Source organism: Molothrus ater, chromosome 20, assembly GCF_012460135.2.
Source record: "Molothrus ater isolate BHLD 08-10-18 breed brown headed cowbird chromosome 20, BPBGC_Mater_1.1, whole genome shotgun sequence".
NCBI lineage: Eukaryota > Metazoa > Chordata > Aves > Passeriformes > Icteridae > Molothrus > Molothrus ater.
In genome coordinates this window covers 7,938,977-7,962,855 of record NC_050497.2, presented here as the reverse complement: position 1 = coordinate 7,962,855, position 23,879 = coordinate 7,938,977, and the positions used below count along the sequence as shown (strand labels likewise).

General features: G+C 54.6%; 1 protein-coding gene across 1 annotated transcript; it reads left to right on the top strand.

The window, feature by feature from the left end:
• Nucleotides 1-304: 304 nt before the first annotated feature.
• Nucleotides 305-23,460, top strand: FAM163B (family with sequence similarity 163 member B). The gene is made up of 3 exons (XM_036393804.2): nucleotides 305-597; nucleotides 20,812-20,927; nucleotides 21,009-23,460. Exons 2-3 carry the CDS (start codon nucleotides 20,835-20,837, stop codon nucleotides 21,582-21,584), a joined length of 669 nt encoding a protein of 222 aa, XP_036249697.1. The 5' UTR covers nucleotides 305-597; nucleotides 20,812-20,834; the 3' UTR covers nucleotides 21,585-23,460.
• The last annotated feature ends 419 nt before the right edge of the window (nucleotides 23,461-23,879 follow it).

Sequence of the window (23,879 nt, the reverse complement as noted above, 5' to 3'; positions counted from 1 at the left end):
ATGGGGAGCATCCCCGCATCCTGGGATGGGAATGGGGAGAACAGCCCCGCACCCCGAGATGGGAATGGGGAGCAGCCCCGCAGCCCGGGCTGGGAATGGGGAGAACAGCCCCGCATCCTGGGCTGGGAATGGGGAGCATCCCCACACCCTGGGCTGGGAATGGGGAGCAGCCCGCAGCCCGGGTTGGGGCGGGGGGCGGCGGGCGCGGCGCTGCCCGTGCGGGGCCGCTGCGGGGCTCGGCGGGCGCCGCTCGGTTCGGCCCCGCTCCCGGGCCGTCATTGGCGGCCCCGCGGCGCTGGGAGCGGGGCGGGGAGGCGGGAGCGGCCCCCGCAGAGCCGCCGGCCCGGCCATGTGCCGACAGGGGTGGCTGCTGCCGGCTGCCTGCTCCGCTGCCGCCCGCCTCCTCCTCAGCCTCCTTCCTGACGCTTATTTTTAATATATATATATATTAATCGTTATTTCATTTTTAAGATTTTTTTTAATTTTTTTTTTTTTTTAGAAACGTTTATTTTGGTATTGATGCTCTCCGAGCGGGAGACTTCGGGAGACGCGGTCCTCACCTGAGCGAGCCGGCCCCATTCATTCCCCGTTGTGAAGGTAAGCGGAGAGGGAGAAGGCACCGGCGCGGGGGCTCCGCGGGACCCCCCCGGCTCTGCCGGGCTCTGCCGGGCCCCTTCTCCCCGCATCTCCCGGCGCTGGGGTCTCTCGCGGTGTTTTTTCCCTGTTCGCTTCGCTCCCGCCCCCGCCGCCCGCTTGCCGGTGCATCCGAAACTGCCTGGGATGGCTGCTCCGGGGAAGCGGCAGCGAACCCCGCAGCCCGGGCACGCCTGCGAGGAGGGCAGCGGGCACAGGATAGCCCCGCTGCCGGGAGCGGGCTGGGAAGGGATCTGGAGGGGGAGACGGTGAGGAGGGACATGGAGAACAGCGCGGCATCCGCTCCCCCACAGCCTGAGAATGGGGCAGGTCCCGCCGCCTCAGACCTGCCTGGGAAACCCTGCGGTGCTCCAGGCTCGGCTTTCCCTCATCCTGCAGCAGCCCCAGCTCCAAAGCCTCTGAGGGGTGTCATAAAAGCACCTTTCAGGGATGAAGTGGGAAAGCTGCCCCCATGCCATGGCTGTCCTGGGTGTGCAGGTCGTGTCCTCCTCTGCCCCAGGGACACCTCGGTCCCCTTTGCACGCTCAGGGTGGGACTGGAACTGGCCTCTCTTCATTGGCTGGACATCCCACCTGAAGCCATGTGATTCACTTTGTTTCCATCTCATGTGCTGGCCCCAAAGGACATCAGAACCCCCCTCTCCACCCCAATGAGTTTTGTAGGACACCCCAGTGCTGGGTTGGGTAGGAGATCATCCCGTCAGCTCACACTCAGCGATGGAGAGGGATCCAGGGCAGAATGAGAGGAAGGTGATGGCACTGTCACCTGTGGGTTGTTTTTTTGTCACTCTGCATCCAGCAGCCATCAAGGTCTGTGCTCTCAGAGCCACATGGATGCTGCTCAGCACATTAAAGGTAGCCTGAGGGCTCAGGGGGGCTGTGGGAGGGAGAGAGAAATCCCCCAAGGGAAGATGGCTTTTCATTTCCCCATATCGACCGCTTTCAGACAGGATTATTTATATTTGACATAACAGATCACCAAACTTGGGAGGTAGTGGGGGTGTTCTCATACTCATTAAGGTAGACAGTTCCCTGGCAGAATAAATTCAAGGTAAGAGAAGACAGCACTTTGAGGTTCAACAGATTGTATTCCAGCCTGAAACGAGCAGCGGAATCAGCATAAAACCTAGAAGGGAAAACTCTGCACTTGAGTCTGTCGTGATGTATGGCTGTCATTTTTGGGAACCTGGCGGGTTATCCCGATTTTTAGAGTGCAGATGGTGCTCCTGGGTGACTTCATTTGAGCAAAAGTACCCAGTAGGATGGGATTTTTAGTCATCACATCTTGTCTTCGCTGAGGAAGCATCTAAATTACAGCGCTGTGAGGGAAAGCAGTTGACATGAATTGTGCATGAAGTGAGTGCCTCAGCTATCCCACACCTGTGCCGAGGCTCCTGTCCCACTGCAATGGCTTGTGAATAACTGGAGTTGTTTGCAGTCTCTGTGGTTGATTTTCTTCTTGCCTGAAACGAGCAGAAAGGTGCATTAGGGGCTGTCAGTTGGTGAAAAGATATTTTAAACACCTTTAAGACTGTGCAGCTGTAATTAGAAGTGTAACCTCCTTCCCTCTGCATGTCAGGATTTCTGTGCAGAGTGATGACAGGACCTCTTAAGGAATGGTGCTGGTGCTCAGGAGAGATAAAGAACTTCAACCAAATCCCCTGCAAAGCTACTGATGTTGATTTATCACCCCGCAGTACATTGGTTCTCGTTCAGAAAGGATGTGGGGATTTGAGGGGAAGGAAGGAAACAGCATTTGTTCCTTTCTGGTTTATTGCCAGTGGGCACAGGTTTCAAACACTGAAATACCTGTGCCTACCTGTGCACAAGGAGTGGCAGAACATCAGCAGTGGCTCCTGGTTGTGTCCAAGCTGTGTTCCAGCAGAGCCTGGCAGAGGGTCTGGCTCTCACATCTCCTCACCCTTTTCCACTGAATCTCTGGCAGTCCCTAAACCCTCGTGGAGGTGACACGAGAGTCAAGCCTGAACCCTTTTCTCTCTGAGTTCAGCAGTGGGTGAGGGACAGACTCACTGTCCATGGTTTATTGACCCAAACCTTTCTAATGTCTGACCCTACAGCCATTCCTCAGCACCCCTTTAGGATCTTTAAAAGTTTTGCTGGGTGCCAGATTCAAAGAGATGAAGGTGCTCAGTTCCCTCAGGCATTTATGTGCAGCCCAGAGAGCTTTGCTGCACGCTCACAGCCTGGCACAGTCTGTGCCACTGACCTCTGGGAAGGCAGGATGTGTCCTCAGCGCCCAGCACGTGGGGCAAGGAGGGGTTTTGCAGCTGGCCAAGCTCCAAGGGATTTGCCTGACTCAGACTTTTCCCTCTGGCTGTGCAGTGCTGGTGGAAGCAGCAGGGATGGCTGGTCCCTTGTCACTCGGGCTGTTCCTGTACCTGGCTGTGGTGTTGTCATGGATATGGAGAAGGACATGGCCAGGAAAGAGGTGCTGCATGCTGGCAGGGCTCCTGCAGCCACGGCTGGTGGTGCAGCTTGTGACATTGAAGAGGTGCAGGGAAGGATGGAGCAGAGGTGGCAGCTGTTGGGGTTGAACTTGCAGCTCATTCCCTGTCTAAATGCGTTTTCTCCCAGGTCATTGTGTGTTGTCTCCTTCTCTCCTTGTGATCTCTTCTGATAGGATTAGTTCCCCCTTGGCTTGAGCAAACAGCCTTTATCCCAGCAGTGCAGATGGGCAGAGGGTGACAGATAGGTGGGTGGTGGACTCTGACCCTCTCCAGACCTTTCAGCCACATTCAGCTCACAGCCAGCACCAGCCCAGACAGGGCTGGGACCTCAGGAACCTGCTGGAGCAGCCCTGGGCAGAGGGCAGCTGGAAAGGTTGGGGAACAAAATCAAAGGTCAGAATCATATTTGGAAATATCCCTGGACCTCTTTGTTCTGGAAAGGTTAATAACAGCCCTGACCCTCTAACAGCAGTTCAGGGCAGCAGCAGGAGGAGCAGGCTCCATTGGAGATGTGATTCTCAGAGGCATCACTGAGGGGGGGACAGGACTGGATTTAGGCCAGAACCACCACAATGATGATTTTACCCCATCCTATGTGTCCAAGAGTGCAGATTTCTCTCTGGAGAAATCTCAGCAGGGACAATGTTGGGTGCAGCACCTCCCTCAGCGTGAGCTCCCCTTGGCAGGATGAGGAGTGGAGACAGGACAGGAGCCAGGGACTGCCCAGCTCTGCCACCCTCTCACTTCACACAGAGTTTTCTCCTGCTCATTGAACAGCTCAGAGCTGGCATTTAACTCATTTAACTCCACTGCCAACAATGGCACAAGAGGAGCTGAGGCATCACCAGGGCAGCTCAGCCCCTGCTCACCATCCAGTGCTTCACCCCATCTCCCTCTTGCAGGACAAAAGCCACCTGCAGCCCCAGCCATGATGTTGTGAGTGTGCTGAGCTTCTCTGGACAGCAGCACTGATGTTTTCCTGAGCTGGAAGCTGAAAAACACGTGCCAGGTTCCATCTGCCCATGAGCTGAAGGAGGAGGGGATGCAGCTCCTCCACAGGGCTGAGTGGAAGGTACACACGGCTCTGCTGCCCTGGGAAATAACTCTCTGCTCCACAGCTTTTATCAAGGAGATGGAAACTTGTCATATTCTTTTTGCAACCATATCTGACATTATCCAAGCAATTTGCCTTTGGTGTGTTTCCAGAAATAGTTAGGCCTACGGTAGGCAGGGGTGACATCTGGATGCATTACTGTTGAGTTCAGGAACATTCAGTAAACAAGACAGGATCTATTGTTTAAAGGTTATTTCAAAAAGCTCCCAGCGACTTATCAGGCTGTGCAGTGGGGAAAGCTTTAATGGCACTGTGGTAATTGCCTTTTCTGAAGGATGCTTTAGAGGGAACTTCCCAAAAACCCAAAAGTAAGGCTCAGTCTGTCCCAGCCAGGTGGGGGACCTGGTCCAGGCTGAAAATGTAAGGGGGTTTGCTCTTTGCTTCAGTGCTGGGAAATGAAGGAAGAGCAGGCTGGGGGTACAGATGGGGGATGCAGGGGAGCTCACCAGCACTTCAACAGCAAAAAAAGGTCTCAGATCAGCATAATAGGGCAGCAGGATTCACATCAGCAGGGAGGGCGAGAGAAAGAGCCCTCCCCGAGGCACTGAGGAGAAAATAAATGTCATTATCCAGGGATAAAGCAGCTGCTCTGAGCACCTGAGCCGAGGGTAGGAGGCTCTGCAGGGAGAGGGGGCTGGGGGGCCACAGCAGGAGCCACTTGGAGCCCACCCCTCTATTCAGCCCATTCCAGAGCACTGAATTAATCCCTATTAAAAAAAAGGAAAAGTGAATTCCTGGCAGGAGCCAGGGGCCAGCTGCCCTCCCTCCCCTGGCCCAGGTGTCAGGGATGCTGCTCACAGGGAGGGAGGGATGAGCCTCACTGCACCCACACTGCAGGAGCCACTGCTGCCTGCTCTGCTCGACCCCAGGGCAGGCAGAATTCCTGCTCACTGATGATTTCCTGCCCCTCAGGGAGGAAACCATGTCGTGGGCTCACATATCTTCCTGTTTCACCAGTGTTCTGTTCTGAGGGGCAGTGGGGTTGAGTGAGTTCCACTCAGTGGAGCCCTGGGGCTGGGCAGAGGGCTCTGCCTGCAGCAGGGCCGTGCTGTCCCACTGCCTCCAGCTCTCCTCTGCCTCACCTGCTGCTGCTCTGAGGCTCTCAGTGCTGGGGGAGCCCTTGGGAGCTGCTCAGATCCCACACACCCAGCCCATCCCTCCCTTCTCCCTTCTCTTCACCCACTGCTGCTCCAGCCCTGCCCTCCTGCTCCACAGCCCCATCCTCATCTTCTTCCTCCCTTTCCGAGATAACAACCACAAAATCCTTGGGTGGTGAGACAACCATGGAAAACTGGCTTTGGTAGAAAAAACCCATTTTTTTCCCCCTCTGAATTGCTGCTGAAGTCCAGCTTAGGCTCTGTCAAGGCTGAGCTGGCTGGCCTCTCCTGGGGAGGGGATAAAGGAGATGATCTTGCTCAGCAGGGGACAGAGCCCTGGGCACCACCAGCTTTAGGTCTGGCTCTGAGGCTTTGCTCTAGGAACGAGTTCATCTGAGCTGCAGAAGCTCATAAGCTCATTACACTGGGGGAGTTGCAAGTGCTGAGCAGGCCACACAGCTGGGATTTCCTCCCCTTCCTTCCCATCTCAGCAAACCAGCAGGAAGAGTCCTGTGTGGCTGTATTTTTTCTCAGTGCAGAGCTGGTCCTGGACCACAATGGACCAGGGTGGCCTCTGGTAGCAGCACTGCCTGGTCCCCACAGAGCTGGCACCAGGCAAAGCCTGCTCCTCTCTTTACTCACAGAGTATTTGAGATTAAAGGGGGAAATCCATCTCTATAAATGCCAGAAAAGTGGCTGCCAGGGCGAGAGAGAAACCCCCAGATTGCTGGGTGATGTGGCTGCTTTGAAATCCCCCGGGGATCTCCTCATCCCTGTGATGGATTCCTCCTCTCCCATCCTCTCCCCAGCTGGGTTCACTTCAGATGAACGGGATCAAAATGCCTGGAGGTTCAAAGATTCACCGACTGGCACTGATCCCAGCAGAGAGATGTGGACTTTGATGTAAAAGATGCCACAGAGGCTGCGTTGGGGCTGGAATTTGCTGCGATGCTGCGGGAGCGTGCCGGGAGCGGGGGGGATTTCACAGGGAAGCGTCAGACGCGTCCCCGGAGCGGCTGCAAAAATCACAGTTCAGCTGAAGCATCACTGCCAGGCACGGCTCCCTGCGAGAAAAATCACTCACCTACAGAGAGCTTTGCTCGCTTCTCTTCCAAATATTCCACCTTCGCTTCTCTCTGGGGTGTTTGGGTGTTTCTGCCGGGGAGATGCTGTGGTATTTCCGAGAGGACCGGCAGGGACAGCGCGATCCCGGCACAGAGCTCCTGTTTGGAAACCCGTGTCTGCTGCTGGTGCAGGCAGAGGGTGCTGCTCGGGCTCTGCCACGCCACTTACAGCTGCATTCCCCGCTCTCCCTGCCTGCATTTGAGGTTTCCATCTGGATTCCCTGCTCTCCCTGCCTGGTCTTGGGGTTTGCATCTGCATTCCCTGCTCTCCCTGCCCGCATTTGGGATTTGCATCTGCTCTCTCTGCCTGCATTTGTGGTTTCCATCTGCATTCCCTGACTGCATCTGGGGTTTGCATCTGGATTCCCTGCTCTCCCAGAATTTGGGTTTAGATCCATCATGGATCTTCCTGCCTGAGCTTTGGCAAACCATCAACTCTCTCCTTTACCTGCTTTTGGGGTGTGCATCTGGACTCCCTGCTCTCTCTGCTTGCATCTGGGGTTTGCATCTGGATTCCCTGCTCTCCCTCCCTGAATTTGGGGTTTCCATCTGAATTCCCTGTGCTCCCTCCCTGAATTTGGGTTTAGATCCATCCTAGATCTTCCTGCCTGAGCTTTGGCCAACCATTAACTCTCCTCTTTACCTTAACCTGCATTTGTGGTTTCCATCTGGATTCCCTGTGCTCCCTGCCTGAATCTGGGTTTCGATCCATCCTGGATCTTCCTGCCTGAGCTTTAGCAAGCCATTAACTCTCTCCTTTACCTGCTGCCTGCCTTCCCGGCGAGGTGCCAGCGTGTGCAGGGAGGCTCTCCCTGCCGGACAGTTCCTGCATCACCCCTGCGGGCAGGGATGCTCCCCCTGCCACCACTCTCCACTTAACACAACGTGGAGTGACAGAGGAAAACTGAGTTTTCCTCTAAACAGGAGGCATTTTGTGGCAAAAGGAATTCGAGCTCGGTTTGGAGGTGTCCCAGCTGTGGGAGGGTGGCTGAGGAGATGCTGGTGGGGATCTGTGCCCATCTTCTCCAGGAGTGCAGGCAGGGATTTGCAGGGATGCAGGCTCTCCTGTGGAGGGGAAGGAGGTGTCTTGGTCTGATTGGTGTTGCCTGATGGGGAGCTAAGCCCTGGGAAGATTAGCAGTGGCATCTGGGGGAAAATAGCTCTGCTGAGAGAGTGGGAGTGGAGCTGGGAGGGGAAGGATAATGAGCGCTGATTTGCGTTTGTTGTTAGGAAAATTTAGTGGGTTTATTGTTATGTTACACAAAGGAGCAACTGGGGTAATAATTCCAACTTATGGCTGTCCCATGGGCTTCTTGTGTGGCTTTTTCCTTGTGCAAACAGTGACAGGCACCAAGCTGCCACTGCCTGTGCCAGCAGAGCAGAGCCAGCCCCGCTTCCACATCCAAATACATAAAAATGCTTGAACGGTGTTTCTCAAAGCCCCCCAGGTGATGTCTCCCACCCAGCTGTCACCAAAGCCATTTTCTGAGTGACTGTGCCAGAGTTAAGGCCCACCCAGAGCAGGGAATGTGCTCCTGGCTGGGGCCTGGACTTGGTGACCTTTGAAGGTCCCAAACCCGTCTGTGATGCCCAGGGCAGCTCTGGTCTCCAGCACTGGCATCCCTGAGCTTTCAGGTCTCTCCTCTTTGCAGGGCAGACCTGGTGGGCACCAGAGAGCTCCTGCATCCCTGGAAGGGCCCAAGGCCAGGCTGGACAGGGCTTGGAGCACCCTGGGATGGTGGAAGGTGTCCCTGCCCATGGCAAGGGGTGGACTGAGAGGGGCTTTAGAATCCCTCCCAACCCAGACCAGTCTGAGATCCTGGGATTCTGTGATCCCCTGTGACCAGCACTGGATGTGAAATCCCATGGGCAGGCCCAGCCCCCTGAGATAAAGACAAGCACAATGAATATTAGACAGTTCCAGATGATTTTTTTTCTGATTTGCAACACTTCAGCTTTGCTGTTTTCTCGAGAGTTATTCCTGATTCTCACAGAAGCTCGTGGGAGCAGATTCAGCCCACAGAAAGTGGAGTTTTCTTAGTTGCACCTATTTTCCCTTGTGTTTCTGGCACCACATTTTTGTTTATGTTGTGTTTTCAAAGAAAACAATGCAGGTTACAGAAAACACAAAACAGTGGCACCAGTTTCTGAGAAAACAAGCACTGATCTTACCTGGTTTCTAGGTACCATTATAAATACAATATACAGTTGAATGTTCAGATTGGCAGGCAAAGGGTTAGTCTGTAAAACACTGTCTGACTTGATGGGTAGTAAATATAAAGTGTGAAGATTGCTGGGCTGTGGCAGAACTGTCGACTGCAGAGGATTAGAGCTGCTCAGCCCCAGGGATGCATAAAACTGACACATGCTGCTGCTGGAGTTTTGCTCAAAAAGAGAAGGGTCCCAAAAATTCATTTCAGGTTTTCAGGACCTGAAATGGAAAGGGTTTTGTTTGATTGGGCTGTTAGCATCACCTTGTAACCCAAATATCAGGCTTGTGTGATTCCATGATAATCCAAATTAAACCAACCAGAAGCAGCAGTGAAGCATCCTGGGCTCCCAGCAGAAATTCCTGGGCTCCCACACTCCCCATTCTCTGCTCTGTCAAGCCCAGGAGCAGTGGCAGCCAGGTTGGAAGGTGTTTTTTACCCAGGCCATCAGCAGTGAATGTATTCCTGATTCCCAGAGGAGATTTCTGTTCTGTTGGACTTTCCTGAGGGGCATCTCAGGGGCTCTTCTGTGCCAAGGGGCACTGCCAGGCACTGGGCACTGGGAGGATGCTCACATTTTCATATCGCTGGGCTTTTTCAAACTCAGACTTCAGCTCTCTGTCTGGTTCACACTGAGGCAGAATGGTAATGAAGGGCTCCACCAGGGAGGTGGTGTCTGCAGAGCTCAGAGAATCAGTGAAGGTTTTGCTGATTTGGTTCTGGGCTCTCAGTTGGTCCCAGTCCATCCCAGCTCAGCTCAGAAAATCAGCAGCTTTGCTAATTTGGTTCTGGGCTCCTAAAACTGACGCATGCTGCTGCTGGAGTCTTGCTCAAAAAGAGAAGGATCCCAAAAATTAATACAGGTTTTCCAGGAGCTGAAATGACAAAGGTTTTGTTTGATTGGGCTGCTAACACCACCTTGTAACCCACTTCCCAAGGAGTCCCAACAACTGTGCTCACACAAAGAGAGCTCCCAGTGCAAGGGAGGACAGCTGGAATCCAGCTGGGATTTGGGGATGCTGGCTGAGCCCCCTCTGCTTCCCAGGATGGATGAAACCATTTCTGTGAGCTCATCCTTGAGGGTTCAGGGCTCTGACCCCTGCCAGGGCTGCTGTGGGTGCCTCAAGGTGGGATTCAGAGCCCTGCTCTGAGGCTTGGCTGGCTCAGAGAAGACCCCTGGCACTTTCTGCTCCTCTGAGGTGCTGCCAGTCAGCCAAGCAGGGCAGGGAGGAGCTGCAGCCTGCTCAGGATGTGCCAGCATCCCCAGGAGCAGGAGGCAGCTCCAGCTCCCAGCCAGGGCTGTCACCAGCTGGGAGCTCACCTGGGGGCTCTGCGTGAGTGTGTTTGCCATCCCCATGGGCCAGCAGCCCTGTCTGAGCCATGAAACCTCGTCCTTGAGGCATTTCCTGGGAGATGGGGCAGCAGGAATGCTGGAGTGAGCCACTGGTGTCAGACAGCAGCTCCCACAGAGCTCTTGGAGCTCCTGGTGTTCTGGGGAGGAGCTTCCAAAACTCAGGTGGAAAAAAAAATCCTTTCAAAGTCCAGGTGGATGGAGCAATTCTGGAAAGAGTCACTCCTTCAGAAGAACAAATTCTGAGCAGAACCTTCTGATCCCATCCATCCTTCTCCCTCAGCTGCCTCAGTTTCCCACCTTTGGGTGCCTGTGGCAGCATTTCTGTGGCTGGGCACAGCAAGGGGGTGGCAGATGAGGATCAGGAGCCACTGCCTCACTCTCAGGGCCTCTCCAGCACCAAGGAGTCATTTCAAAGGCAGGGCTGGTGTCATCCCCGTGCTGACAAGAGGCAAGAAGATCCCTCACACGTGTTCTGCTTTTGGAAAGATGCTGTCCCTGGGAACTGTCAATATCTCAAACATTTGATCCTGGCAGTTCCCAGCCCACGTGGGCTTGAGCAGAGCAATTTTTGTGAAGGTTTTTCTCTGTTTCTTTATTCTTCTAATGAGGGTTTTCAGCTGAGCTGTGAGAGCTCCTTTATGTTTTTCACTCTTTCACTTATGGTTTTGTTGTTGTGGGGTTGTCATTTTGGGTTTTTTTTCCCTCTGAGTTAAATCTTTCCCTCTCTCATCTCCCAGGAAAAGCTGTAACAAAATTAAGGTGAGGAAAAAAGGGAAAATTTACTGGAACTGGTTCATGGTAAGTTGCCAAGAATCTGAAAATTACCCTCTCAGACGGTCTGTATTAATTCCCTAATGCAGCAATGATAAATCCTTATTAAAGAGGATAACATAAGGAGATTTTACTGCCTATAGGAAAACTCCAGGGTGCAAACAATGAGGAAACCCATCTCCCTCTTCTCCATGATCCCTGGAAGTGTCCAAGGGGAGGTTGGACAGGGCTTGGAGCAACCTGGGATAGTGAAAGGTGCTCCCCCCATGGGAGGGGCTGGAATGAGATGAAATTTTAGGTCCCTCCAACCCAAACCAGTCTGGAATTCTGTGATTCTGTGATCACTTTGTGATGCACGTGTGACAGTGCTGACACCAGCCCTGAGGGGGTGACATTATATTGATGAAAGGACACGGAGGGGAAGCCAGGCAAGGCCCAGAGTCTCTGCCCTAAAACCTCTGCACTCCCCTGCTTGCAGCAGCTCCCGGGGGCAGCAGGCACACAGGAGCTGAAATGCAGCAGGTTTTGCCCTGTGGAGCAGCCTGAAGGTTCCTCTCCCTCACTCAGTGAGGGGCTCCTTCCCTCCCACCCCAGGTGCAGCACCAGGGCAGGGAACATGTGCCAAACTCCAGTCCTTAGCATTTCTGTGTTATTTCCAAGATCCCTGAGCTCCCCCTCTCTTCTGCTCTCCTTTATTCATGCACCACGCTGCCTTGCTGGGCTGGAGTGGGGAAAAAACCACTCTGCTTGTGCCTCATTACAGGGCTTGAGCCAGAGCCATGGAAAGCTGTAGCTATGGAAACTCCCAACCCTTTTTCCTGGTGGTTTTTGTTTTGTTGGTTTTTTTTGTGTGTGTCTCTTTGGAGATCCCAGGCAGGGCTGGCTGCAGCACCCAGGGAGTCCCCTGGTGTCACACAGGAGCTGCAAGCACAGAGCCAGCTCTGTGTCCCCAGGGCAGAGGAGGGGGGCTGAGCAGGAAAAAGTGGGTTCCATGGAAAGCCAGCGCCCAGGAGAGCTCAAGAGATGTCACCAGCTGCCACAGAGCCACCCACAGCTGGCAGGGTGGGCAGGGACAGAGGGTGCTGTCTGAGCAGAGGTGGGCTGAGCACAGCCCTGGGGGACACAAGTGGGAATTTGGGATCTCTGAGCCATCTCCAGCACCCAGGAGGACCCATCTGCTGTGGATGAGCTGGGAATTTGTGAGTAGCACTCTCCCAAAAGGGCACAGCAGAGAGCAAAGTGCCCTCTGCTCATAAAATATGACAGGGTTGGTGGAGGGTGTCCCTGAACCCCCCAGGCTGCATTTTATTTTAAAAGAGCTCCCTGGTTGCCAGCCTGGATCTGTGACTCCTGAGCAAAGGGAAGCAGGATGTGCAGCTCACAAAGACTTTAATCTGCTCAGGATCTTCCCATCCCACAGAGATGTGCTCACAGCCCCTGGAAGTGCAGAGCTGTTGGATTTAGTGCTGACTAAATGGAAATGGGCTGGAATTTGGTGGATTTCAGGCAATTTGGCTTCAAAAGCAGAGCTGTGATTAATCAGACAACTTCCCTGTCTGAAAAATGGGTGTTGGAGTAGCAGCACTTTCCCTGCCAGGCATGGCACTGCCAGAGCCAGAGAGGGAGAGCTGCTGGGCTGAACCAGAACTGCTGGGATGAACCAGAGGTGCAGGGATGAACCAGAGCTCCTGGGATGAGCCAGAGGTGCTGGGATGAGCCAGAGGTGCTGGGATGAGCCTGAGTTCCTGGGATGAGCCAGAGTTCCTGGGATGAGCCAGGGCTGTGTCCCAGCTGTGCAGGGAGGCTGAAGCTGCAGCTGGGGCAGTGTGGCCAGGCCGGGTTTTGTGTGACTGGGCCTGCCTGAAGCAGAAGCTAAAAAGTGCAAGCAGGAGCTCTGAAGCACTCAGGGCTCTTCCATTAGCACAGCTGGATGGCAGCAGAGGTGCCTCAGTCCATGATTTCCCATAGGGATGATTCTCCATGCAGAGGCCGTGGCATGTGCAGAGCCACAAATCCCAGGGGCTAAAGCAGCCACAGGGAGAGTTTCTGCTTCTGCTGCTCTGTGTGGCCATCAGAGGGTACCAGGACCTTGCTGTCCCTCTGTGCAGTGTCCCTGGCCTGTAAATCCTTGTTCCCAGGGTCATTTTGGATGGCAGTGCTGGTCCCATCCCATCCCATCCCAGAGCTGGTGCCCCCTGGAGCAGGAGGCAGCTCCAGCTCCCAGCCAGGGCTGTCACCAGCTGGGAGCTCACCTGGGGGCTCTGTGTGAGTGTGTTTGCCATCCCCATGGCCCAGCAGCCCTGTCTGAAACCTCGTTCTTGAGGCATTTCCTGGGAGATGGGGCAGCAGGAATGCTGGAGCGAGCCACTGGTGTCAGACAGCCTGGAGATGGGGTTTCATCCCCCAGCTGGAGAGATCCCAGGGGAATGCCCCATGGCCTCTCCCTTTATTTGAATAAAGCCAGAAAGGACTCCTCTGCCTCCTTTTTGGTCATAAATTTGTAGATTAATTTTCCCAACACTCTCGATGTCACCAACGCCCCTGTGGATGCTTTCAGGAGATGTGGCCGTTCATTTTCACAGAGGGACAGAGCAGGGTGGGCACTTCACCGGTGCAGAAATGTCCACAGCCACCTTCCCCAGTCCCTGTGGAGTGGGGACAGCAGCACCTCCAGAAGGGGACATTCCCAAGGGCAGCATGCAGGTGATTCAGCGATTCCCCCGGCCCTGCCAGCAGCGCAGCCTCTCCCCACGGAGCATCTGCAGTCATTGAAATTCCTGCCTGCCGTGGTGCTTAGTAAGCCTTCACGGCACTTTGATGAGCTGTGCAAATATTGTTTCTGTGAGGCTGATTTGCTTCTGCTCAGAGCCATTAGTGCCTCATTAGTGCCGAGCACACATTGCCGGGATGGGCAACCCCTGCATCCAAGGAAACCTTCTGAAGAGCGCTGGAAACTCAGCCTGAGAGCGAATCTCTGCTGCAAAACCCGTGTGAGAGGATCCCTGACTCTGCCGCCAACTTCTGCTTTTTTTAAAAGCAGGAAACCCCACGGTTGGAGTGGCTCTTGCTGTAGGATGGATCTCTGCATCAGCCCAAGCCTCCTCTGCTGGGTTTTGTTGTCAGTGCTGTCAAACAGGTTGTGGGGGTCACACCTGATGACCTTTAAAGGTCACTTTAACCCAAAAATTCAGTTCTCTGACAGGGACCCCTGCAGGTGCATGCACAGAATGTCCTTGGTATTTGGAAAAAGCTTATACAACAAGGAGTTGTTGGACTGACACGTGATATTTAACAAAACACTTTTCATTATAAAATCCGGGGGGTTAATTATCTGTAATGTGGTTTTTATAAGCGGTTATATTGAATTATAACAGGAGCAGGCAGAAGGAGCAGCTCAGTGTGACCCATTCCCCACCTCAGCACTGCTCTGGGAGCACTGGGGGAGATTTGCTGGCTGCAAAGGGCTGAGCTGAGAATGGGCAGAGAGGAGAGGAACAGTCCCTGCTCCTTCCAGCCCTCTGGAGGAGTTTATTGTGTGTTCTGCTAGATGCAGACATGGGGGATACATCCCTAAATCACCCAGTGCTCACCTGTGTGATCCTGCTGTACCTCCAGCCTTGGTTTGCAGTGCCAGGGCAGTAAAACCTTTCCTGAGCAGGGTTTGTCCTGCCCTCAGGCATCCCCAGGTGTCCCCTGAGCCCTGCCCGAGCCTGGGGGTGGCTGGGATCCTGTTCTGCAGAGCTGAGCACTATTCCAGCAAGGTCCTGGCTGATAAATAGTTGATCAGGGGAGAATTTCCCTTTCCAATGTGTGGTTTGTGCTCTGGACATCAACAGGAGCTGAGACATCCCAGCTGCAGGAGGGCTGGGGGACTCTCCCAGGGGTCTGGGCTGTGGGCTACCCCTGTGACAGTGACAGTGACCTCTGTAGCTGGTTTTAAGTCTCCAAGGCCACCAGAAGGGGACAGGTGGATGTGGAACGTTCTGTTCTCTGTTGTGTTTGCAGTTAAAGGCCCAGGACAGTGTTACAGGCATCTCCCAGCTGGTGGAGCCCTCTCTGATGTGCCACGGGCTCACAGAATTCCTCTCATTCCAGGGATCATCAATGGTGGGACCCTTCAGGGTGGGGAAAGCCCCTCCTGAGTGCAGGAGCTGCTCTGCCAAGGGTGGTGTCTGAGCAGAGGTGGGCTGAGCACAGTCCTGGGGGATGCAGGTGGGAAATTTGGGATCTCTGCTGGGATCTCTGAGCCATCTCCAGCACCCAGGAGGACCCATCTGCTGTGGATGAGCCTGGGAATTTGTGAGTAGCACTCTCCCAAAAGGGAACAGCAGAGAGCCAAGTGCCCTCTGCTCATAAAATATTCACAAACCCCTTGGAGTGCCTGGAGATGGGGCTTCCCATGGGGACAGCACTGCTGGGCAAGCAGAGAACGGTGAGAGGTGACTCCTTGTGTTGGGGAGTGCCCAGGTGGCCTTGTCAAAGCCAGGGGTCTGCAGTGACCCAGCCTGGCTGTGTGAATCCCTGCAGGAACATCAGCCCCAGGCCAGGAATGCTGTCTCCAGACCAGGAATGGTGTCTCCAGGCCAGGAATAATGTCCCCAGACCAGGAATGGTGTCCCCAGGCCAGGAATACTGTCCCCAGAACAGGAATGCTGTCCCCAGGCCAGGAATGGTGTCACCAGGCCAGGAATGGTGTCCCCAGGCCAGGAATGCTCTCCCCAGGCCAGGAATAGTGTCTCCAGACCAGGAATGGTGTCCCCAGGCCAGGAATAATGTCCCCAGACCAGGAATGCTGTCCCCAGAACAGGAATGCTGTCCCCAGGCCAGGAATGCTGTCCCCAGGCCAGGAATGGTGCCCTCAGGAGGGGACAAGGAGCACACAGGACTGGTGCAGGGCCTCTGGTTGAAGTGTTTTTCATCTGGAAAGCCACGTTCCTGCCTTTCTGTGTTTCTGGCAGCTGCCCTGCCCTCTGGCTCTGGTGATGCAAAGGCTCCTGCTGGCACCTTGCCTGGCTGTTCCCAGAGCCCAGCTCTCATTCATTGACTGGGTAGGATTACAGGAACTGGGGGAAATGCACGAGGAAGGCTGGATTTGCCACCAAACTGGTGCTGGCTCGTGCTTTATTTGCTGCTTTCCCCCCTCCCAGGCTGGTGGCAGCTCCTTCACACCAATGCTCTCTGGTGTTTGCCTTTGTGGCGCTTACAGAGCTCCAGGGTGAACACAGAGGAGTGTAAACCAGGCTTATCCTGAATTTACAGCACCAAGGGCTCAGATCCAGCCTGCTCTGCCCTGGACACTTTTTTACAGTGGGATTTCTTGTTCTGATTAAAGATCCTGAATGCTGTCTGCACCCAGCCCTGGGACAGAAAGCAGCAAGGTCCAGTGGCATCTGGGGCAGCCAGCATTGCTCACATTTTTCCCTGGCATCATACTGAGCTCTTTTTCTTCCTTCTGAGGCAGGGCCTGACCAGCAGTGTCAGTGTCAGCATTGCTGGCAGGTGGATGAGCTGGGAAGTGGCTGCATTGCCCACGCAGGGCAGGACCTGCAGTGCTGCTCTCCCTGCAGCGCACAGGCTCAGGCCCATCTGCCCTCACACAGCTGCTCAACACCCACCTTCCACACAGAATTAAATCTCCCCAGCCCCATCACCCCCCCACTGAGGTCCTTCCCCTGGATCTTTGCCACTGAGCTGCCTGGATGAGGGTCAGCCTGGGGGCTGTGCTGGGCTCAGTCCCCCCTCAGAGGCCCTTCCCTGGTGCTGGAGGACACCCAGGCCCTCGGTGCTCAAGCAGCTTGTCCAAACCCAGAGCAGGGCCAGGGATGTGCTCGTGCACAGCACAGCCAGGACAGGCAGGGTGGTGTCACTCCAGGACACAGTGCTGGCCTCCCCTGCTCCCTGCTGAGGGTGGGATGGCTGCTTTCCTTTTCTTTTTTCTCTCCTGTCCTTTCTCCATCTTGGCTGTTAGGAAGCACAGGGCAGAGCTGAGCCCTGTTCCCCTGCACAAACCGTGAGCCAGGGGCAGGGTCTTACACTGAGTGTCCCTGGAGCAGGGGGTTTTCTGTGTCTGTTTGTCCCTGTGTGTTCACCACGGGGAGCAGGAGGTGTTTCTGTTCCCTGTTCCCTGGAGCAGGAGGGGTTTCTGCCTCTGTTTGTCCCCGTGTGTTCATCAAGGTGGGCTCTCAGCTCCCTGCTGTTCCCTGGAGCAGGGGGTGTTTCTGTGTCTGTTTGTCCAAGGTGGGCTCTCAGCTCCCTGCTGTTCCCTGGAGCAGGGGGTGTTTCTGTGTTTGTGCTCACCAGGGTGGGCTCTCAGCTCCTGCCTGCTCCAGCACCAGGCAGGATCAGTCCTGCCAGCACTCCTGTCTGTGCTGCCAGCTGCAATTTTGTACCCAGTCTGGCTGTTTTGTCTGAATGTCAAGCTCCTGGAGACAGGTGGATGGGGGCAATTCCCACATTTTGTGGTGAATAGAGGGCTGTGCTGCCTCTGGCTCCCAGGGCTGCTGGGGGATGCAGTGGCAATACAGAGGCACACTTTTTTTTAACAACTTGCCATGGCAGCACTTCCAGCTGGTGCAAAACTCTTTGGAATGACTTTATGACCCTGCAGATGGGAGCTGGGTTGGGATGGGACAGCTGAAAGCCTCATTTATTTAATTGCCCAGAAGATTATCCTTAATCCCTGCAAGTTGGCTTAACTAGGTGCTCAGAGGAATCTGGGAGCAGTTTCCTTTTCCATGCCCAGGTCTCCTTCCCCCTCCAGCTTCAGCAGCAGGATCAGACCAGTCCACACGAGCCTCTGGACCTGCAGCTCAGCTTTCCAGAGCCAGGTATTTGTTGGAGCCTTGGTTTGGGCTGAGCTCAGCCCCCCCAGCTGCTCGGAAGCCTTCCTCCCACGCAGCCCTCCCCAGAGGCTGCACAGAGCCAGGCACAGCTGTGAGCAGCCTCTCCCCACACTGGGCACCCCTGGTGGTCCAGGGGCCGTGTTCAAGGTGCTGGGGAGGTGGAAAGAGGATGGTTTCTCACCCCAACCCTTCCTCTCCCATTCAGTGTTGCTCAGGAGGAGCTTCCCCCAGCCCCTGGGTTGGGCAGTTCCTCGTGGCAGTGCCCAAGGGAAGGCAGGAATCACAGAATCCCAGAATCCCAGAATCCCAGAATCACAGAATCACAGAGTCAAAGAATCACAGAATCACTGAGTCACAGATCACAGAATCACTGAGTCACAGAATCACTGAGTCACAGAATCACACAGTCACAGAATCACAGACTCACAGAATCACAAAATCCCAGAATCACAGAATCACACAGTCACAGAATCACAGAATCACAGATTCACAGAATCACAGAATAATGAGGTTGGAAGAGACCTCTAAGATCATCGTGTCCAACCTGTGCCCTAACACCTCCACCAGACTGTAGCACCAAGTGCCATGTCCACTTTTTTTTAAAAACACATCAGAGGGTGAGGCAGATCCAGCCCTTAGTGAACAGCTCAACCTCAAAATCCACATCCTCAGCCATGGCAGGGATGTGCAAAGCAGGCAGGTGGCACAGGGCTGTGTCTAAAACCAAACAGCTTCTGCAGGACCTGCACTTCCACAATCTGGGAATTGTGAAATGGTTTTGGTCTGTAGCAGCACAGCCTGTCCTTTTCACTCTGTGCTCCCAGTACCCCCAGGGCCACCATCACCCCATGGCCCTGGGGACCCCCTTCCTGCAGCAAAGGGCTGCTGGGCTGGGGGCAAAGAGCCTGTGTGGGGTTACAGCCCCCCTGCAGCCCCTTCCTGCTCTCTGCCAGGGATGGATGATGTGCTGGGGGCTGAGTTTGGATGGGTTCAGGCAACCTTGGGAGCTGGAGGGCTCCTAAAGCTGGAGGAAGGAGCTGAGCTCTCCTGGGATTGAGTCTCTGCCTGTGCTCCTCAGAGCAGGGCTCCTGCATACCTTCTCAAAGACCACAGCAGAGCTGCAAAGCACTTCCTTTTACCAGGATATTTATTGCTAAATATATGAATCTGGGAGCCTGTGGAGCGTGAAATTAGGAACAAATGTAAAAAGGAGGTCTAGACAGGAATTGTTCAGCTTATGGGCCTCCACATGCTCTGCTTTCCTCCCCCTTTGCACGCTGGAGGGTTTAAAGCTTCCAGGTATGCAGCTTTAATCAGAGAAGTATGTTTGGGGAGGGGAAAAGGCAGAAATGCAAATGGTCCAGCTCCGGAGGGAGCAGTGGCTGCGATGCCACGTCTGGCTGGGCTCGGCTGGACAGGAACCAGGGAAATCGGCTCCTGCAGCCCTGGCTTGTGCCCCGGGGCTTTAATTAATGGGTGGAAGAGCCAGAGAGCCCTCCCTGGCAGAGCTCTGCCTGCCACCTCCCATCTCAGGCCAGCAGGGAGATGCTGATGCTCTCTGATGGATGCAGCTCCCATCCTCCAGGTCCTGCAGGGTTGAGTGGCCACCCCAGAGCCAGGTTCCTGTCCCAGCCCTGCTCCCCCTGCCCTTGACTCCAGGGGATTGCAAATGGGAGCAGCAAAGGGCCCAGGGATGGGCATTTCCAGCTGGCACCTGGCCCAGCCAGGCGCCTCCATCCCTCTTTAAACAGCAGCCAGAGTTTCTAAATCACTGGTGCATCGTTTGCAAACCCTTCTCCTGACTGTGCTGCTCCCCCTGAGCCTCCTCAGAGCGTTTTCCCGAGGAATGAGGGCAGGATTTGGCCCTGCTCTTGCCCCATGGCCGTGGGGTGTGAGAGGGGTGTGAATTCCCTTCCCTCCTCCCGAGCTGCTCAGCAGCACCATAAAACGTGATGCTGCTTTATCCATTCAGCACTCACCCAACTTTAGCAGGACATTAAGTGCCTGAAAATATGGCCCAGGTTTGTTTGCTTTGGAAGCAGGTTAAATCCCTGACAGATACAGTTGCTTTTCCTCGGGTGCTGAAGTAATTTGGGGCTGGGGTGGCTGGTTTTTGGTTTAACCTGATAGCACGAGCTGGGAGCCAGCTTTGTTAAAGCACTTGGAGAGTAGGTGGTCAGGGTAGCATTTCTCCCTTAATTTATGTCTCTCCTGCTGTTCCCAGCCTGAACTAAAATGTTGCTGGAGCTTTATTTGTGCCAGTTTTAGCGCCACTGTCTCGTGGCTGCTGGCAGGTGTGAGCAGGCTGGTACCCTGTCACCCCAGCATCCTTCCTGGGGCAAAACCTGTGTCTGATCCTGGGGTGGAGAGGAACTCGAGGCCTTTCCTGAGCATTCAAGGCAGGGATGCTGAGAGCAAACCCCTGCTGGTGTCGCAGGGCTTGTGCTGTGCATGATACACAACATCTGGAGAGGGACAAGGACCTTCTGCTGCTCCCTGTGCTGTCCCAGCTCCCAAGGGGTGTTCCAGGGGGATAAGAGTGCTGGTGGTACCCCAAAACACAAGCTGAGCCACAGCACCTCTGTGATGTCCACTGACAGCTCACCTAGGGCTGTCAAACATCATCCTGGGGTGCCCCCAGAGCCCCCCAACACTGTGGCATGGCCGTGGTGAAGTGGAGGATCCTGGTGCCTCAGACAGGTCCTGCTCTCAGGGAGGGCAGCACCCCACTCCCTTCAGTCCTTAAAGGCTCACTTAGCAGCTGAGGTTATTCCAAATTAAAATACCACATTGTTTTCATGGGGAAAATGGATTAGAGGCTCAGAGAAAAATGAGTGCAGATCAGAAATCCTTATGGCAAAGCTCCTTCTCCCATCACTGGAGCTTTCTGCCACCAGGTAGGAGCTGGGAGAGTGCCCTTGGTGCCTGGTGTTATTTTCCTTGGCTCTCCCTCCTGATGTGACCCCAGAGCTGCTTCTCACTCAGCATGAAGTTTTTTAACCTTTACACCTGCAAGGTGGCATTTTTGGGGACTCCTTGGTGACTTCCCACGGGTACCCCTGGATCCTGATTCTGCCCTTCAGAGCCCTCCTGCTTTTTAACCCGCTTCAAAGTGGGGTAAGCAGAGAGTTTGGGGCTCTGCAGCTCATCCCCTCACCCCTTGCACTCCATTTTGCAGGCTGTTAATGGAGAAGAGGGCGGATGACAGCCGGGACCGTGGTCATCACAGGTGGAATTTTAGCGACTGTCATTTTACTCTGTATCATCGCCGTCCTCTGCTACTGTAGGCTCCAGGTAAGGCTCGGGGGTGCCTCAGCGGGGAGGGCTGATGGTGTGGGAGCTTTGGGGGTGCCAGCTGAGCCCCTCCCGTTTCAGTACTACTGCTGCAAGAAGGATGAATCCGAGGAGGACGAGGAGGAGCCCGACTTCGCCGTGCACTCGCACATCCCTCCGCTGCACTGCAACCGCAACGTAGTGCTGACCAACGGCCCCTCGCTCTACTCCTCATCCCCCTTCGCCAAAAAACCAGCCCAGAGCCGGCCCAGCTGCCCCAGCTGCACTCCCTACGAGCCCCCCACCTCCTTCCTCCAAGAACCCCCCACCTCCTTCCTCCAGGAGCCCCCAACCTCCTTCCTCCAGGAGCCCCCAACCTCCTTCCTCCAGGAGTCCCCAACCTCCTTCCTCCAGGAGCCCCCAACCTCCTTCCTCCAGGAGCCCACCACATCTTTCCTCCAGGAGCCCCCCACCTCCTTCCTGCAGGAGCCCCCCACCTTCTTCCTGCAGGAGCCCCCCGAGGATCTGCACAACGGGGGGGACAGGGTGAGCTACAAGACGGTGAGCCAGGAGGATCTGGCGCTGCCCGTGTCCAACCTGCAGGCGCTCAACCCCAACCGGCTCTCGGCCATGCGGGAGGCGTTCTCCCGCAGCCGCAGCATCAGCACCGATGTCTGAGGTGCCGCCCGCCCACCCAGCCCCGGGGCATTTGGACAGCAGCGGGGAGGACTGGTTGGAGTTCGTGGAGGAGTTTTGAATAGGGAAAAAACAAAAAACAAAAAAATGAAGTGAATGTATTTTGATAGGCTGGCGGTATAAAGGGGGAGCAGAGCAAACTCAAGTGAGGAGTGTGGGGGTGTAGCTGGAATGAGAGGTTTCCCAGCTCTGCAGAGTTTGCTTTTTTCTTTTATAAAGAGGATTTTGATATTGAGCATCCTTTTCTATGGAGGAGTTGCCCCTCCTCACCGTTTGGCCAGGGGTGATGAGCAAATGATGGGGCTCATGGGTGGCTGAAAACGGCTGAAAACGTGCTGCAGGTCAGCAGCAGCTGCTGGCGTGACCTGAGGGCCCCAGGATACACTCAGCCACCCCAAAATGTCACTGCCCACCCTTCTGCCAGCCTGTGCTGTGCTGCTCCCTGCTGCAGCCATGGGGGTGGCAGTGGGTGTGAGCCCTGCGCCATCCCCAGCCCATCCCACTGCCCCAGCCAGGCACTAATCCCAGGTGCCAGGCACTAATCCCAGGTGCCAGGCACAATCCCCTCAGGGTTAGGATGGTGACTGGGCCTGTCCCTGGAGCCCCCCAGAGTGGCCTCATGGACTCCATGAAGGAGCTGGGTTGGGGATGTAAAACGTCTGCATTACTCAGTGATGGAAATCACACACAGCACACCTTGGGATGGAGGAAAATCCCTGTGGATAATCAGCATCCCTGCTCCAAGTGATGCCACACACAACTCCTGGCTGAGGGTTCCTGGCACAGGGGTCACCGTGTGTGTGCCCACCCCTTGCATGCACATTTTTACATTTATTTGTTTGGGAGAGGTTTTTTAAACAAAAATTTTAAAAAAAGACACCTTTCCCCCATCCAGGACAGTGTCAAAACACTTTTAAATTTAATCAAAACCTGCAATTTGCATTTTCCATTGAGCCATTTGCCATGGCTGGGCAGCCTGGCTGTGGCACCAGCTCTGTCCCATCTGGATGCAGCAGGGACAGCCCTGGGGGAGCAGCAGGCTCAGAGCAGGTCCCTCTGCACCAGATGTGCTGCAAGGGAGCCCTTGGGCTTACTCAGAGATTCAGGAGAGGAATTGAAGCACTGAGGGGCCTCCTGCTCTGGTTTCTCCTGGCTGTCTCCATTCCTCCCCTCCATGTGACAGAGCTCCCTGTTTCTCCTGGACTGGGCATTATTCAGGTTAAAAGCATCACCTGGGGATGGCTGGTGAGGATGGACTGGCTGCACAGAGACTCAGATGGCCTCAGGGCTGTGCTCCAGATAGATTTTCCTTTTTAAAGATGTTCTGGGAAGAAGCAGCCATGGCTGCAGCCCCCAGGGCTCATGGACACTGTTTGCAGCCTGGCTGGGTTATTTTACTTCAAACCACTGAGGGCTTTTAATTCCACAGGAAATCTTTTGAAGTACAAGTCAGTCTTTGCAAATGAGTATCTTTGACTTTCTGGGGGGGTTCTGTTTGGGGAGGGCTGGGGTTGGTTTCCTACGTGTTTAATATTCCGGGCTTGGTCCCTGTGGCCCAGCACATCCCAGAGGGATGCAGCCACTCAGGCCATGCCCTCATGTACAGTTCTCACTGGGGTTTGTTCCCATGCCTTGAGCCCTTCTCTTCCTGTTTTTTGTGATTTCTCCTACCAGCCTTCCTTTCCTCCTTTTTTTCCTCGTTTCTTTCCCTTGTAGCTTGGAAATTCAGCAAATGGTTGGCTTTCACTAACCCTCACCTGGTGATCTGTTGTACAGGACTTTGGGAATCTCAGATTTGGGGAGGGAAAAAGTCAAAAAATGAAAAAAAAATAAAAAGAAATAAATTACTTTGACATGGGTTTTATGGGTTTTGTTGTTTGTTTGGGGTGTTTTTTGCCCCTGCATCTGCAAATTTGGGGTGGTGTTTGCGAAGGGCTCAGGAGCTCCCTGCTGCTGAGGGAGGGTTGCAGCAGACTTGGGGTGCACAGAGAAGTTTGGGGGATGCTAAAGAGCCTTTGCCTCACTGTCTGGGGGTCACACAGTAAAAACACAGAGCAATAACCCCTTGGGAGCTCAGAAAGGCCCTTTTCTTACTGGCACCATGTGAAGTCTCTCTGTTCCCAAACCCCTGAGGAGCTTCAGGGCTGCAGCTTCTAAAGCCACAGAACCCCAAAGGGCCCCCAAAAGTCCCAAAATCCCCCCACTGTTGGGACTTTTCCTCCCATCACTGTCCAAGTAGCTGTGATTCTCCTGATTTAAAGCTTCTCTGCCTCCCCT

Bases quoted from the DNA above. Each gene is read 5' to 3' on its own strand.
- FAM163B (XM_036393804.2), top strand. From the start codon at position 20,835: ATGACAGCCGGGACCGTGGTCATCACAGGTGGAATTTTAGCGACTGTC. The intron at 20,928-21,008 runs GTAAGGCTCGGG...CTCCCGTTTCAG, and splicing joins TCTGCTACTGTAGGCTCCAG to TACTACTGCTGCAAGAAGGA.